Raw genomic sequence first — 18571 nt, 5'->3', positions numbered from 1 at the left:
GATAAATATATTATCAAGGCAGGATCTCCCGGTACGAAAGCCGCTTTGTTCTTCAATATCTTGTATCTGTATTTCAACCCTCTTCTTTAATATTCTGCCGTACAACCGGCCCACAGAGCTTGTCACACTAATACCTCTATAATTGGAACAGTCTCTTTTATTCCCTCTCTTATATATGGAGCTTATATAAGATTTATTCCAATCTTTAGGAATTTCCTGGTCTCCACACATACATTTATTGAAAAGGTCTACTATTAATTCTAAAAGTGCAGTCGGCCCATATTTAACCAGCTCTATGGGAATGTCTCCAGGCCCTGCGGCTTTTCCGTTTTTAACCTCTTTTAAGGTTTCCGTCAATTCAGATAATGTTATTATAGGGATTTCCTGTCTTTCGTCTCTGTTGTCTATTAATTCCCTTATCTTTTCCCATCTGTACTCTACTCTATCCTCTTTCAGCAGTTTCGTATACTATTCTTCCCATTCATTTAACTTTATGAGAGAAATGTTGTCTTCATTTTTCTCATTTTTCCTAAACTGCTTTAATGTTTTCCAAGCTTGTGCCCCTTTTGTTCCACCCATAAATCTCTCCAGTTCATCACACTTAGCCTCCCAGTTTATATTTTTCGCCTTATCCACGTCTTTTTTAACTTCTCTATTCCATTTAGCGTATATTTCTCTGTCTTGAGGATCTTTGGATTGAAGCCATATGTGCTTGTTTTTTCTTGAGAACTTTCTCTTCTAGTTCCGTTGACAACCATTCAGGTTTTCCTTTTTTCCGATTTTCAACTTTTCCCAGTGCTTCATTTGCCGCTTCATGAATATATTTTTTAATTACCTCATACACACTTTCAGGGTCTAAGTCCTTTGTTTCTATATTTTTTATTTTCTGAGCTATTCTAATTTTATATAAGAACTTTATCGAATCTTGTTTAAAGCTTTCCAGGTTATATTTTATGTTTTCTATGGTTGTTCCTATGTCTGTTACTTCATTATTTTTGTGACTTGATTGTTCTCTCTTAAATGTCACCATTACTTTTGCAATAATCATATGGTGGTCACTTCCACATTCTGGCCCTCTAAACACCTTCACGTCCTTCGTTTTTAGTTTAGAATCTTTACGCTGAATGAAATAGTCAATTATTGATTTTAAATTCCTGATAGGGAATGTAAATTTGTGTATATTCTTATGGGGGAAGAAACCATTTAATATTTTCAAAGAATGTGCCTCGCAAAAAGTATCATATGAAGTATATCAAAAAAATATCATATGAAGTATAAATATTCAAGGGCAGACATCAGCAACGATGAATCCCATATGGAATTGCAAGATCTTCATCAGTCGTCTTTCCAGGTGGCGGATAGGAGAGTGCTTCAGAGGTATTGATGGTCTCAAAGAAATAAATTGCTGAGGGCGGACCATACTGCTATCCATATCAGGAAAGGTGGAATCTATAATCGAGACAAGGGGAAAGTACTTGGCTTATTTTCTCTCCATGTATGTATGGAACATTTATGTTCCTTTTCCATTCTCCGAAATGGGGTGGCAACCACCAATAGGGTGAATGCGCCCTTTGGCATAATATAAATTTTGATCCTTGTGCTATTCCCTACCTTCTTATGTCAAAATTACAGCTCAACCGATGCATTTTGAAAAAATTGTTATGCTTCCTGGACTATATATCTTTCTTATTTAAAGAAATTTACATGTACAAGTTATATTTTTCTTGTAGTTTAATAGCAATAAAATAAACGACATAAAACTCTACCTTTTTATACATTTTATTTTGCGCAAAAAATTAATGCAATGTTTTTTTTCTTCCAGTTCACTACATGGCATTTAAAAATTTTGGAAAAAGTAAGCAAGTGCCGTAACACAACGTCCAGTTCGCAGTCGCATTACAGTAAAAATTCAGCAAGTCTAAAGATGGACTTGGAAGTGTTTACTGGATTCAAACCAGCTATAGAAGCTTGTTACCTCGATTGGGACGACTACCCGATGCCTGGCATAACTTACACACAGGATATAAATCCAATGTATCACTGTCCCTTTACCTGTTTCAGACATGGAGCTGATAGTAGTAGAGGAGAAAGTCAAGTTACTCAGGTATGGTTTTATATTGGTATTTATGTTTATGTGAATAAAGCGTATCTTACACTTTATTAGTTTTTTTGTGGTATTTATTTAGCGCTCTATTAGTTATCAACATTCTAATAAACATCATCTTTAAGTTACAAATTACAAGTTGACTTTAAAAGAGGTTAAAACCAGAAAAACGAGTTATCTAGGACATATTTACAGAGGAGGAAAATACAACTTCCTACGACTGATAATGGAAGGGAAAATGTAAGGAAGAAGAGGTCCAGGACAAAGAAAATGCTCCTGGCTGAAAAATGTAAGCGACTGGACACGCATGGACACATATTCGATACTAAGAACAGCTCAAGATAGAAAGCAATTTGCTGTAGTTATAGTCAACCTTCAGTAATGGAGAGGGCACCTTAGGAAGAAGATACACATCTGCAAACAATGCATATAATAATAATATCGCAACAATCCTACTAGTCCAATACATTTCCTATCTCTCACAGTTTTTTACTCTAGAGCCTCTTCTACCTTTCTTAACAGTTTTTTTCCAAGGACTTCTCGGACTGCTTGGACGTTAACAGTCATCTCATTACGACGTTTAGAGAGCTTTGAGATGTGGGTATTTCGTCGTACGCTGAAGATTCCATGGACCGACTGCGTTAGAAATGAAGAAGTTTTAAGGCGTATGAATAGAGAACGTGAACTCACAGAAATTGTCAAGAAGCGTAAAACGTCTTGGACACATATTTAGACACGACAGGTATAACTTCCTTCAGCTTATTATAGAAGGAAAAATATAAGGCAGACGCGGCCCGGGTAGACGACAAATGACCTGGCTGCGCAACATCAAAGATTGGACAGGATTAGACTTTAGAAGTTTAATAAGGAAAGCCCAAAATAGGGAAGACTTTGCAGAGGTCATCGCCAACCTTCGCTAAGAAGACGGCACCTAAAGAAGAAGAAGAAGGACCGCTCTTTAGCGACTGCTCTTGTACCCGTTGTCCTTGCCCCATAAGTTTCTTTCCACTGAGATTTATAAAGATTTATCCCTATTCGATTGATTTGATTATACAAGGGAAAATCCAGGGCAAGAGAAGTGTAGGAAGAAGAAGAATCTCATGGTTGCGTAACTTGAGGGAATGGTACGGATGCACATCAATTGAACTATTCAGAGCAGCAGCATCTAAGATCAGAATAGCCATGATGATTGCCAACCTCCGTCGCGGAGATGGCACGTGAAGAAGAAGAAGATCCCTATTCGGAATTGCTGCCTCGCGTTCGCAAAGGTTGGCAGTAGCCCACAAAGTGTTTGGCTGTCTCTTCCTCTCCTCACACCTGGGACACATTGCTGATGGACTGAGCCCACAGATGTTTTGGTGTCTCGCGAGGTTAGTTTGACCTGTGAGTACCTGTATAACCTCCCGAATTCCATCTCTACTCAAAGCATTTAGTTGGTTTGCTAACAAGATTGAGCCGATGGCCTTCTTAGTCTGACGACAATCGGTTCTACTGTTCCATCTTGCCATGTGTTTATCTAGGGACCACTTCCATAAACCTCTTTTACATTCCTGTTACCAAACTGAATAAAAGAGTTCAGGTCCGAAACACACCTGCCTGTACCTTCCTTAGCTGTTACATCTGCCGCCTTATTCCCCCCAATAGTGGAATGCCCAGGCATCCATCTAACAGCTACTTTGTTATTTTTAGCTTGCAACTCATTCGGAGCTTTAATACAGGTTGTTATACAGCTCTGTCGTTCTCGGGTAGAATTATCTACCCGAGTACATAATTCTTCTCCTTATTGTATCGTTTTTAAAGAAAGGTTGGCGATCACTTCTTTAAACGCTTCCCTATCTTTGGCAACGTGAAATATTTGTTTAACACCGAGCTTAGTCCAATCTCTCATTCCTCAGCCAAAATTTCTTCTTTTTTCCCTATACTTTTCCTTATATGATGACGTGTAGAAGAGAGTATTTAACGTTTCGAAGTATATGAACAGATACAATGTTTTTCTTATTTTAATTGTGTTCATAAGCTTTCTGCCATGTCCAATTCGTCTTAACACTTCTTCGTTTGAGTCTTTTGCAGTCCAAGGAATTTTAGGAATACGCCTGAATTCCTAATATATAGGTATATCTGGCTAATTGGCTTAGTTCCAGTGCCATAAAACAAAACACACACACACACAATATATAGGTATATAGCCATTTCGAATGCCTCGTATTTTTCGATTTTTTTATGGATTCTGCTTTCAGAGTCCAATCTTCTTGCCCTTGATCTAACTGTGAGTTTATAATTGCTCCGAAGTATTTATACTTGTCGATCCTCTCTAACGGTTTACCCTCCAATGTCAGATGTATGTTGTCAACAGGGGTTTTCGAGATCACCATGTATTTGGTTTTATCTATATTCATTGTTTGTCCCATCGTTTTGCTTTCTCTGTTAATGATTTCTATATGAATTTGTAAATCTTCTATATTTTCTGCCATGATTGCGGTATCGTCTACAAATCTTATGTTATTAATGATGCTTCTACTTGGTTTGTCTCACTACCTTCCACTCTTACGACCGCTGTTTGATTGTATAGATTTTTGATTAAATTAATATCCTTGGGATCTAGGTGTATGTATTTCAATGCATGTATGAGTTTACCATGTTGAACTCTATCAAAGGCTTTTTGAAAATCTATGTAACATATGAATACGTTTTTATTATATTCTGTGCATTTTTGTAATAGTACCGTCATTGCGCACAATGCCTCTCTTGTTCCCATTCCACCTCTAAATCCAAACTGTGTGTTGTCTAATTATTGTTCTTCAGATTTTTTTATATATACGCTGTTGAATAACTTCGAGTAGTATTTTTAAAGTGTGGCTCATGAGGCTAATTAATCGGTATTCATCGCAAGATTTAGGATTCTTTTTCTTGGGTAAGAGTAAAAAGATAGATTTTAACCATTCTTCAGGAATTTGACCGTCCTTGTATATTTTATTAAATAAGTTAGTTAGATATTCAATACTTTCGTCATTCAGGATTTTTAATATTTCTACTGGAATTTTATCAGGACCTAGCGCTTTACCACTGTTTGAGTTTTTAATTTCCTGTTTCACCTTTGATATTAGAATTTGTATATTTTCATCAATTGGTAATGTTTCATTTATTTCTTCCCTATTATCTGTAACTAAGATCTTGGTATTCCTCCCAAGTATGACTTGTGGTATTCTCTTCTGTGTATTACCCGTAATTTCTTTCAGTTTCTTATGTAGGTTATGTGTGTCGTGTATCATATTAAATTCTTCTATTTCTTTGTAATTTTCATCCATCCAGCGTTCTTTAGCTTCATTGATCTGCGTTTCTACTAGTTTCTTAATTTACTTCTATTTTTCTTTATTTGTATTTCTGTATTTTCGTTTTTCTTCTATGAGCTTTATAATATTTGGTATCCTGCAGTCTTTCTTTGACACTTGGTTCTCTTCTACTTGTTGATATTTGAGTTTGGCAATTTTTGTTGTGATATCCTCAATTTTTGTTTTTGATCTTACCCAGTCGTTCCTCTTTTTATCTAACAGTCGTGTCACTAACATTGCTCTTTCCATTGCCATTTCTGTTGTGGCTAGTTTATTCATATTTGCCTTAGTTAGGGTCCAGGTTTGACATCCATATGTCATGATGGAAAGATTGCATTGGTTGAAGACTCTACTCCTCAAGTGTTGATGTATTTTGCGATTCTTAAGCATTCAACTGAGTTTTCTAAATCCTGCCCATGCCAGTCTTGCTCTTCTAGTGATTTCCGCATTTTGATTCTCTTTGTCAAGTTTCAGAATATGGCCTAGGTACATATATTCCTGGACTTGTTCTATCTCGCGGGTTGGTGGGGTAGAGGAATGTGTGATGTCGACCATTGCAATTAAGGATAAGCGGCCTACTCAGTTCAGTCAACACCCCTCGGAAGGACGTGTCGGCACCATTCACTGTTAATGAAATTACATTTCCTTAATTCCAGCTGTTTACTCGGTCGTCAGAGCCTCGTTTGTGATAACAGGGTTCACCAACGTGAAGGTGAGGTTGACTTTTGAGTAGGAGAGGCTATTTGAGACGCATCACTACCCCATTAAAACCCTACTTTGGCTTTCAGATCTACCAATACTATGTTAATGTGTTCTTTCTCTGTTGTCCTCATCACTTCTTCCAAGCTGTTATACAATTGTTCTATTTCATCATCGTCTTTGTCGGCTGTAGGAGCGTATATTTGTATGTTCATTGTTAGTCTTATCCTATAGTTAACCTGGTTACTTATATATTAAAAAATTCCCTGGTTATACACAATTTATCCCTGATGATCTGAATTTACAAATAATAAAATATAAGAAAAGATTTAATGACTACCTAAAAAGGTAATTTACTTGCCTACTAGAGATGTAACTCTGTACTTCGTCTTTCAATTTTTTTTTTTTTTTTTCGAATTAACGTGTCTCAACATCTTAGGTCATTGACACGGGAGCAAAGGTTTACAATAGTACTTACAAAGTTATGATACAAAGTTTACAATTGTGAAGAATAAAAATTATCGGCTTTCAATTAAATGTCCTAAAAATAATAATAAGGACACTATTCTGACGGAATAGATGTCCAAGGGTTAGGTTAGGTTAGGTTAGATTATATATTAAATATATAATAATAAAATATCAATAAAGAACTCTCTGGTTAAATGTGTACACATAAAACCGTACAACAGAGTTGAAAGGGAGGATTTAAAACCTCAACCTATAGTTGACACTTAGTCCTTAAATATGATTTAGTATTATTTTAGAAAAAATGACTAGTCTTTATTATTAGTTGAAATAGTAGGAGTTAAAGTTAAACAAAAATAATAATATACAAAGATTATTAAAATTGATAAATAAAACTTAATAAAAATGAACAGTGTTCCACACTCTAAATAAAGGAGGTTTTTTTGGCTGGTTCCCTGAAGTTGTCCGGGAATAGTCTTATAAAGATCTGGACCTCTGAGGGAACAGCTAAGACAGAGAAAAATCAATCTGGAATCAGGTGTAGGGCCCTCCGACTAGGGAATAACTTAACCCTTCTTCTTAAAAAAAATATCCCATAAAAAACAAAATAAAGGAATTCTTCCCCTTGACTTCTGCTTGACTCCTAAAGTAGGCTAAAAAGAACATTTGGGGTAGAGTTCTTCCTTACTCTTGATAAAAAGTAGGGAAAAACAAGGTTTATTAACCTTGAAAGGTAGTATAAAAGTTACTTATGAAATATGAAAGCAAAAAAAACCTTAATTTTTGTAAATAATGTGACCTTCGTATGGTTTGACAATATTTTAAGTAAAATGGATTGATTAGATAGACAAATTTTAACGAAAAGCATGCTATGGATATATTTTAGAATATAAAAGAACGAAATGAGACATAATATTTTTATCGATACTCTTAATAGATAAAAGATAGTTTTAAAGATAGATAATTATGTTTTTAAGGCCGGAAGGTAAAATTAAAAAATACATATGTTTTATATCCTTACTATATTTAAATCCAGAATGTTTCTTAATGAAATGATGAAGTGAGAAAAATCAAAGGAAAATTGACGATATTTAGAAATCAACATGGCGGATGGTTTTTATATTTTTTTTATTGATAATTGGATACACTTACCGGCTCAGAGTGGCTACAAACCAAACAGGACACTCAAAAAAAAAAAACAAACCAAAACTTTCTACTACTTTTCTGCCCAAAAAAAACTTTAATACTCTAAAAAACTTCTAAGCCATCCCTGGCCACCTACTTTTAAACCCAAGTGTCTTTAACCAACGTCAGAACAGAAGTGCGCGATGGCCACTCGTTTTGATTCAGCTAAGCATGTTTGTCAAAATCTCCGCTTGGAGTCGCTGTTTAATACCAACTTAGAATTTAAAAATTAAGAAAATATTAAGGGGATCTAAATTTAAAAATTTTATTTAAAGTGATTAAAGAATTATTGAAGTGACGGACTCGTTACAATATGTCAATCATACCTAATATATCTATATCCAATCTGTCCATTTCTAACACTACATTATTCAATTTTGGCTTCTTACATTCCAGGTTGCTATTGTTATGGCAGCATTTTTCTTATTTCTCTTATTGATCACCTTGAGTCGATAAATGTGATATGCATGTGCATTATGTAAGATAAATTACAAATTAAGCCAATTATTCGAATTATTAAATGTACATACATTTAAATTATAAATTTGAATCCTAATTGAGATTTTCTCCTCCATTTTTACCTCCTAACCTTGATCTAGTTTGTCTAAATGTAAGATCTTGATGGTTCCCTAAACACGAACTGAGTTACTAAGTCTGTATACTACCTGCTATGCTTTTAATTTTTTAAGTTTTGTTGCAATAATGCACTTTTTCTCTTTCCTTTAATGAAATTGTTAAGACTGGTTGAGTGGCTAATGCCCATTTCACAAAAAAAATATTATGCCATATAAAATAAATGCGATGCCCATATAAAATAATATCTAAATATGAATATGAATCTAGAAAAGCATAAGTAGTTATCATTTAATTTAAATAGAGTGTGGTTCTTATACCAAATACTCTAGTTCGGCTAGTATTTTCAAGATTTAATTTTGATTAATTTTTTAGGTAAATTCCAGTAAAGCTGTTCTAAATTGTGAACATCCTCATATCCATACGACACATTCCCACCACCACCATCATCACCACCATCACCATCATTCCCTCATTAGAGTAACGGCAAGATATGATTATGTGAATGTCATGAGCATGAATCCGATAGAATTCACCCCACATTCCCAACTTAACGAAAGAGATGGAAATCGATCTAGCGTCAGTAGTGAAGGATTTTGCGAGGTAGACGATGATATGAACCTCCTTCAGGAAAACCGTTTTAATGATTCCGACTCCCAAGAAGGCGGCGGAAGCGATTCTTCTAGTAACAGTAGTCAAGATGGAAGAACGCCGCCCACAGCGCAACATTCTCTCTCCAGTGACAACGATACTAGCAAAGAAAATTATAAACCAACCCAAACAGTTCCGATTCCGAACACGTCGGTTTCTTGGACACCCCAACCCCAACGGGTGTCATCAAGAAGAGACTCCAAAGACGATTCGACATCTAGTTCCAACTCAGATTCTCCGCAATCTGGAGATGAATACAACATGTACTTTTATAACAGGTTAGTAATTTGTATTTCTAAAATTATAAACAATATATTAAAATATTCTGTATACAACGGTTTTTCTCTTAGAAACTTCTCTTATACTTATTTGCTTCTATTGGATACAAATATTTATTATTTTTAATTGAGGGGGTCAGAAGTAAAATGATTTACTTAGGTGCAGTTTTTATTATAATTCTGATGTAATCAGCTTGGATGTTAATTTAGGTTTATAAATTATAGGACCTATTAAAGGAGCTTTTAGGGAGAAAATACAAACATTCGTGATTTCTGGTTTGCTTTCAAATGCCACTCTCTATAAACTGAATTATAGAAATTTGTTTGGACGAGGAAAATATAATATATATATATATAGTAAAAAATACGACCGTTGATTAAATTTGGAATATATTCAATGGTTGAATAGCAGAGGTTTTATCGGTCAATAATTGGCAAATAAAAGTCGTCAACTACTTTATTGATTTATTTGAATACGTTTCGCTTTTATTTTTAAAAGCATCATCAGTTCACTACAAATAAAAAAGATTTTAGAATATAAGTAAACAAACCAACAGGGTTCATACTTACAAAAACAATTTGTAGGGTTTTTTTTATAGATGTTATAAAAACTCTACGATAACTTAACATTAAAGATTACAAACTAAACGAGAGGCGAAACAAAAAAATACAAGTAAAACTGTAAGAACATTAGTTCATTTAATTTTAACTGATGGCTTCATTTGAACGTTGGTTTAAGCTCTTTCGAGGGTCAAACCACACTAATCTTTTCGATTGTTTTGGATCAGCTCGTCATAATTTTCACATGTGGCTTGTTTTCATCCATGTGTTTCTTTGGAATGCATGGTGTGGGTTACGATTTACGATTCTTAAGGGAATTATCAAGAGGAACAGGGACGGACCTTTTTTTTTTTATAAAAAAACGGGAAGAAATTTGGAAAGACAAATGGGATTGAAGTTACTGTCTTGTAAGGGGTTTTTTTTATTTATTTTGTATGATGAGGGAGTGATATATCTGACTCAAATTGTCGATGTCGGTTCTCTTATTTAGGGAGGATGGATGTTTAAGAATTTGACACATTTCAAGGATGGATCGCTTATGATGATTTTGTTGTTTGCACAGTATTTTGGTATTCGTGAAGTCGATACTGTGTTTGATTGAAATGGCATGCTGTGCAACGGCACAAGATGGTTTAGAAATCCTAATGTCGCTACTTCCCACAAATCACTACCAAGCTTAACAAACTTTTCAAAAACTTACCTGTTAAAATAGCCTTAAAAAATACCAGAACCTTAGGTAAGTTATTTTCTAAGACAAAAACTCCATTGGCCCCTCTAGAACAAACTAATGTCGTCTATCAAGTACCCTGTGCAGAGTGCAACTCCTGCTACATTGGCCAGACCAGCCGCTCCCTTCAAGGTCGACTAACGTCCCACAAAAGCGACATTAGGATTTCTAAACCATCTTGTGCCCTTGCACAGCATGCCATTTCAACCAAACACAGTATCGACTTCACGAATACCAAAATACTGTGCAAACAACAAAATCATCATAAGCGATCCATCCTTGAAATGTGTCAAATTCTTAAACATCCATCCTCCCTAAATAAGAGAACCGACATCGACAATTTGAGTCAGATATATCACTCCCTCATCATACAAAATAAATAAAAAAACCCCTTACAAGACAGTAACTTCAATCCCATTTGTCTTTCCAAATTTCTTCCCGTTTTTTTATAAAAAAAAAAGGTCCGTCCTTGTTCCTCTTGATAATTCCCTTAAGAATCGTAAATCGTAACCCACACCATGCATTCCAAAGAAACACATGGACGAAAACAAGCCACATGTGAAAATTATGACGAGCTGATCCAAAACAATCGAAAAGATTAGTGTGGTTTGACCCTCGAAAGAGCTTAAACCAACGTTCAAATGAAGCCATCAGTTAAAATTAAATGAACTAATGTTCTTACAGTTTTACTTGTATTTTTTTGTTTCGCCTCTCGTTTAGTTTGTAATCTTTAATGTTAAGTTATCGTAGAGTTTTTATAACATCTATAAAAAAAAACCCTACAAATTGTTTTTGTAAGTATGAACCCTGTTGGTTTGTTTACTTATATTCTAAAATCTTTTTTATTTGTAGTGAACTGATGATGCTTTTAAAAATAAAAGCGAAACGTATTCAAATAAATCAATAAAGTAGTTGACGACTTTTAATGGAGTGTATAGTGGAAAGTGAATCAGTGCATATGGCTATGTGTGTATTTGGATATTGTTGGGCATATTTGAAAGAATTTGAGATAGCTAGTAGTTCGCCAGTGTGGATACTACACCAAGGAGAAATTTTATAGTGTTCGATAGGCTGTTGTACAAGAGTTACAGAATATCCAACACCACTTTCAGTCTTTGACGCGTCAGTGTAAAGAACTATGTTATATTTATTTTTGTTTATAAGTTCTAGCAAGAGAATTCTTAATGTTATTAACACTGGTATCTTCTTTGTTAAATATGGAGAGGAAAATATAATGATGTGGAAGTATGTTGGTCCAATAGGGATTATTGGAAAATGGTACAGTTCTGCTTTCAGACAAATTTATATCTCTTGATAACGGCTGTAGAAGACTAGGAAAAGGATGTATAATTAAGTTACATGTAGGGTTGTTGACGTGGACATCACAAGGAAGAAGAAAAAGAGGAAGGCCGAGAAGAAGCTGGAGAGAGGCAATTTAAAAAGAACTAGAGGAAAGAGAAATCCCTCCAGGCCTATGGTTAAATAGAGAAGAATGGCGGTTAGGAGTCGGAAGTCGTCGGAGAACGCTGTGAACCGATAGTAGTAGTAGTAGGGTTGTTATGGGGTGTGATGATGTAATTAAAGGATATACTGGATTGGAGGGATTGGAAGAAATTGCAGCAGCATAGTGTCATTGAGTGCCATAGTCTGAGGACTAGTACGCGTTCCGATGCGAATCGGCCAGCCTCGAATTTTCCTATTGGCAGTTAACCTGGAAATCCCTATTTGTCGCTGCTATAAATGTTACAGTACAGATAAATATAGGTGATTTTCAGGTCAGCCAGTCAGTCCTTCACGGGCTCTCCTAGAGCATAGCGCTCTAGGGGGCTCTGCTTCTTGTTCAGACTCTGTGGCTGAGTTTTATATCTACGACAACTTTGAAGTTTTATTTCAACCTTAGTAGTTGTGTTTATAAGAAATACCTTGTCTTTTTCAAGACAAGGTACAATTATACCGAGCGTCCGGCGTAAATTAAGGTGTTTTTTAACCCTTAATTATCACCCTGAGGCGACAATAGGAGAGAAGAAGGTTTTCTCGCCTAAGCCATAAAGGAGGCTCATTAGCTTCACAGTAAAGACTTTCTGTCGGACTAGAACGGAATACTCCAAGACATAGGCGGATAGCCATTTTGTGTACTGTATTTAGTGAATTTAAGGTTGATTTAGTTGCAGAAATATGGATGAAACGTCCATAGTCGAGCTTGGAACGGATTAGTGATCTGTAAACTCCATTATGTTGGATGTTTGGAGAAGAAAGTAAGTTATTGTCAGAAACCCTGAACGTTCTAAATGCTATAAAGTTTTTTATAAATGCGTATAAGCCAGTGAGGTTACATTAAGAAAGTTTGTCACGGATTGCGTTTCTAGAGATGGTATCAAATGAGCCTTCTATATCAAAAATAGTGGCTATCGTCAGCATATCATCAGTGAATGATTTTATTTGTAGTAAACATTACCAAATATCTTATCCAAAAAAGGAAATAAAATTTCCGAACGCTCGGCTAAGCTCAAAGGATTTTACCTATAATAGAATATTAATATATAATACCTGAGATTACTCAAGGAAATCTACTTTCTGTTTTTACTGTTTGGATGTCCTTTGAGCTTATCAATTAGTGGTAGGTCGAAAATAAAATCGAAAAAAGTTTTTCACTAAAGTGTGGACATTTTTTTTTTCAAATTCCATTTTTTTTGTACGCATTATTAAACTTTTTTTATATTCTTTATAGCAAAGACGTTGGTTTATTAAATACCAATCCCCAAAATATCCCTAAACTGGAAGAATCCGAAGATAAATCAGGGATGTTTTCTAGTTTAAAAAAGTGCGACGATCCTTGGGATGTCTTATTTTCTAGGGCGGAAGGATTGCACGCGCACGGGCATAGTAGGGAAGCTTGCATCTTGGGCGTTAAATTGGCCGAAGAACTATTAATGAATCCACCAGATCTTATGATCGAAATTCCTCCATTTCCTAAGAAGAAAGGTAAGTTCAATCGTATTTTAATTAATAATCGATAACAAATGCTAAAACCGGAATAGAAACTCAGAAACAAAATATTTACTCGTAGATTATGGTAGCTAGATAGTATGTTTAATAAACTATCTTATATTAAGCTGCAGTCTCTGGGGGATAAGGAGATGTACATGGACTCTGGGGGATAAATTCTAGTGATTTGCCAGCATAGATTCAGTTCTGTCCCGCGCAATCTTTTGTTTTTAAAATAAACTATAATTGCTGAAACAATTGAATCGGTGTAAACAAAAACGTTCTAAGTTATTTCAAAAATGAAAAATAAGTACTTAATACGTTTTTGTTTAAACCTAAAAAAAGTTTCTCTATGATATTTAATCTTGGGTTTTAATCTTCATTTTTTTTAACTCCTTTTACAATATTCTGATGTTTTTCTCCTCTGCATACTCTTTATGGAGGTCATACATCTTATAAATATTAAGATTTGGGCTAAGATATTTGAATTGTAAGCCCTTGTGCAGTGGCTTTCGTAATTGGAAAACTTATTAATATGCGCTTTTACTAAGGATACATTATTAATTGTCTCATGTTTCCTCAATTATCTTCGTCTGGAGATCTTCCACGTTTTCTCTTTTTGGTGCAATATTGCTTCTTCCGTTAGACACCGAAAAAAATTTTTGGTACATGTCATGCTTTCACTTTTTATGTTTAGAAAATATTTATAACTTACCGACTTTGGTCATTTTGAAAAAATGACGTTCCGAGGACTTAATTGTTTAACTAAGTTTCTTTCTCTACTTCAAGCTTCTTATATAAAATCTAAATATAGATTATGTTTCTATTAAACACATTAGCGAGCTCTCTAGCAGCCTTATTACAAACTAGACTTAAATCACTTTGTCAAATGATAGCTACCTAATAAAGTGGACTAAAAGTGGTATAAGTCAAAATTTAGATTTTTTAACTCATACTACTCTGGCTCTGAGCTAGTCCTATGTAATATTTTACTTCAGATGATGAACATTATCAGTCTTTATTGGCAAGCTATTTAATTCGACATAACAAACAAATATGATCAAATATGGTTGCCCATTGTTAAGATAGTAACATTAATAACATGTCATTTATTGTATGTTGTTTTTATAGGAAAGAAGCAGCAAGTTAATCCCGCTACCCATCAGTTGAGCTGTTTGGCATCTGGCACACTATCAAAATGTGCCTTTTTGTGTTCTGTCTTAGCGGAAAACAGCGAACATTTCCATCTAGCGTTTCGAGTGGGCATGTTCGGCCTAGAAATGGCTCGACCTCCCGCTAGTACAAAACCATTAGAAGTTAAACTAGCCAATCAAGAAGCAGATTTGGTAATATTTGATTTGTTAAGCAGTTTTTTTAGTAGTCATCACGCATTATGTTTTTTCAGGTTAATTTACTCAAAAGGATTCCGTTAGGTCATAAAGAACTTCAAATCATTAGAGAAAGGGCTGAGGAACTCAAAGAAGGTACATTGCGATCAAGGGGAGAAGCCATGTTACCGATTATGCTGGCAAGTTTTATTTTCGACGCTCTAGTTATTCCAAACATTACTGGAAGAGATAGATCGAAACTTGTCAATTTGAGAATGATGTCCGATGAACCATTAGGTAAGTATAAAGTCCAATAATATATCTAGCTACTTTAGAACTGATGTTCAAAACAGTACTGATGTTTGTCAACGTACCGTAACCTTCATGACACTTTTGTCATTTGGTCCCTTGGTATGGACACATTTGATCTCTTCCTCTTCCACTTGAATGGAATAACATCCCAGTATTCAATTCACGATGGAAGTGGAGTCTGAAGCGTTTTTGCCATTCCTTGATGTTCTTATTTAGACACACCCACCTCACAGTTTTTCCTATTCCGTGTACTGGAACCCACCCATACAAACCGATATCTCAATACCCAGTCAGATCATCACCCCGCCCAACTCAATTCAGTTATCAAAACTCTTTCCCTTTCCATAAGACTTAGCGACGACAATCACAGATCATACGAAATCAATTCAATAATGCAAACACTCCTACAAAACGGCTACCACAAAACCCAAAGAAATACGAGCATTCAAAAACATCTACACCAAGTTCCACCCAATAAGAAACCTTGCCGCCTGATCAACCCAAAATCTTTCTACCTTTTATCAAAGTTGTCACTGACAAGATCAGTAGACTATCTAAACGTCAAAACCATCTTCACTACTCACTCCAAGTTGTCAAATCTCGTCAGATCCGTAAAAGACCAAATCCCCAATGAAGACCTTGTTAGAAGAGATACCATGTTCCAGTTGCCCATGTACATACATAAAACAGACAAACCGACGAATCCAAAACCATATTTACGAACATTATAATATATTCGTGAAGCCATCGAAATTGAAAAACGCCCTAACAGCTTAAACACGCGCGATGATGCAATTTTGAATATGCTGAATTTTAATAGTCTTGTTCAATAACATTCTACACCTTGTTGTTCTATTTTCCATTCTCCAAGAAGATTTCAGACCTGAGCACTATCCACATCAATGCTCAAACCCACATGCTGGCTACGATATGTTGACGATACATTCGTCATTTGGCCCCATGGCAGGGAGGCTTTGGTGTCTTTTCAAACCCATCTGAACATACATCCTAGTATCCAGTTCACGATGGGAGGTGGAAACTGATTTATCCCTACCGTTTCTCGACGTTATCATAAAGAAAAACCATTATCAACGTTTTCATCGCTCTGTATATCGAAAACCCACCCATACCAATCGTTACTTGTATGCCAACTCTCATCATCCCCCTTCACAAATGAATTCAGTCATTAATAACCTTATGTCCAGATCAATACGCCTGTTGTAAAAACAACATTTTATATTAATTTCAGTTTATTTTTCGTTTCCACAAATGTTGAATTTTATCTTATGTGACAGACTGTATTTGACAGACCGTCAAAAGTGAGGTGAAAAAGAGCATTTAGTTTTCTCTATAGTCGCGCGCCCCTAAAACGCCGGTATAAAAATGAACAATTTATTAAAGCGAACTCTTTATTTAGTAATAGTGCCTTTGTAAATATTTTCTCGTTATTAAATGTGTAGTATCGATTAATTACGCTTATTTTTCTCTAAGTACAAACCCCTATAAAACCAAACACATACTGAACCATCGCCGTGAAGTCTGCTTATCTATATCGAAGGAAACTCTTGTACAGTCCATGGTCCTAAAATATTTGGTACTGTACACGCAAGGGGAAAGGAATTTAATAAGCTTTCTCCCGAACAATTGTTGGAGATCAATCAAAGTTCCAACAACGCCTTTGCGATGATGCAAGTAGACCCGTTGAGCTCTCTAGTTTAAAGCAAGCACTCATCCAAAACGGTTATCGCGAAAATCACACCAATAGGAGCATCTAAACTCCATTCGCTTAGCTCGGGCATATTTTGACAGATTCATTGCCGGAAACCTACAACACAATTCCTACTTCTCAGTATTAATAGCTAAAGTATCCTACTATTGCATACTACTTTGTTTAAAAAAAGAAGAATTATTGTAAATAGTGTAAGTGTATACTAAAGACATCAAATTTTGGGTAGTATATATTTAAAAAATATATTTTAGTTGTTATAATTTAACATAAATATTTATTATATGGTGCAGATAAATAAGTATTTATTGTCGGTAATTCGCAAAGTTCTATTTTATTTACTATTTAGTTAGTTTACTATTAATATTGGCTATGAGTACATGTGCTTGGTTGTATAGTAATTTCCAGCCACTTTTAGTCTGTCAAAAAGGAACTAACTTCGCAAAAAAAATTACTAAATTCACTAGACAGTTCGGACTGGGAATAGCGAACCGAGTATACATACATCAATCTCCCACTCAATCTCAACCCAAAAACTCAGACCCTCATTATACGAAAGGTTTTCTTCCTTACATAAAAGATGTCACTGACAAAAACGACATAAATTTTAAAATCAAGAGGAATAAAGACAATATTTACCTCCCCACTCCCCCACCAACAAAAACTTTCATCTTTTGTCCTATCAATCAAAGACAACATTTCAAATGAACAACACAGACTATGAAATTCCTTGCGCAGATTGCCCCTGATCCTATGTAGTCCAAACAAATCGTAGAATCCAAAATAGGATTTATGAATATTCCCGTTCCGTTCGCAATTCCGACCCAATTTCAGCTAGGTCAACACCATCTTCATAAAGGTCGCAAAATTGATTTTGAAAACTCCAGAACCATAGCCCTTATCCGCTTCTATAAGCCAAGAATTATCCGATAAGCCATAGAAATTGAAAAAAGGTCAAATTGTCTCAATAAAAAAGGTGACAGTATACGGTTAATTTTGACTCTCATAAAGAAAATACCGTCCGCACCACCCGTCAATCAAAATCCTACTGTCAGAAGCGTTCGCGCCAATCCCGCGCCTATTTCCGCGCCAATCCCCACACTAACCCCCACGCAACCTATACCCAAACGACGTCATCATCGACGGTATAATTCCAAAGGGAACGTCTCAATTAGCCCTTTAAACTTAAACAATTTGTGTACAGTTTTCAAAGATAAATAAATCAATAGTAATATGGAATTCTTATTATTATTTTTTCCTTTTAGGTTTTGAAGCAGCCGTTGCGGCATTAGGTTTGAAGGCCAACGTTTCCGAAGCGGACCATCCACTGCTATGTGAAGGCACGCGACGGCAACGTGGCGACCTTGCCATTGCTCTTCTAATATTCTACAAAGACGATTGTTGGAAGATGGCTAGGATAATGGATAGACTGTTGGATAAAGAAATACACCAGTTATTGAAAATGCCTCTAACTAGTTCTTATTACTCGAGCAATCCTCCTACAAAGAGCCAGTATTCGAACTTAAAACGAGAAGACTGTGATAAAGTAGTTACACCTATTAGTCCGTTTTTGCCGCCTACCGAAATGATACCTACAGATATGGGTAAGTAATTTTTATTATTTAAGGAAATATTTTGACTTTATTTA

At 35.4% G+C, this 18571-nt stretch overlaps 1 protein-coding gene across 1 annotated transcript in view; it reads left to right on the top strand.

Annotated features, from left to right (window-relative positions):
* The window catches only part of Dora (zinc finger SWIM domain-containing dorado), a 126195-nt gene that overhangs the window by 92914 nt on the left and 14710 nt on the right, over positions 1-18571 (top strand). Inside the window, exons 7-12 of the mRNA XM_072531822.1 lie at positions 1823-2104; positions 8731-9284; positions 13301-13554; positions 14689-14903; positions 14963-15182; positions 18189-18527. Coding sequence (XP_072387923.1) covers positions 1823-2104; positions 8731-9284; positions 13301-13554; positions 14689-14903; positions 14963-15182; positions 18189-18527 — 1864 coding nt within the window. The remainder of the gene's footprint in view (positions 1-1822; positions 2105-8730; positions 9285-13300; positions 13555-14688; positions 14904-14962; positions 15183-18188; positions 18528-18571) is intronic.

Source organism: Diabrotica undecimpunctata, chromosome 5 (genome assembly GCF_040954645.1).
Source record: "Diabrotica undecimpunctata isolate CICGRU chromosome 5, icDiaUnde3, whole genome shotgun sequence".
In the NCBI taxonomy this organism is placed as follows: Eukaryota; Metazoa; Arthropoda; class Insecta; order Coleoptera; family Chrysomelidae; genus Diabrotica; species Diabrotica undecimpunctata.
Note: the sequence above shows the minus strand (reverse complement) of the source record. Positions and strands in the feature narration are given on the sequence as shown.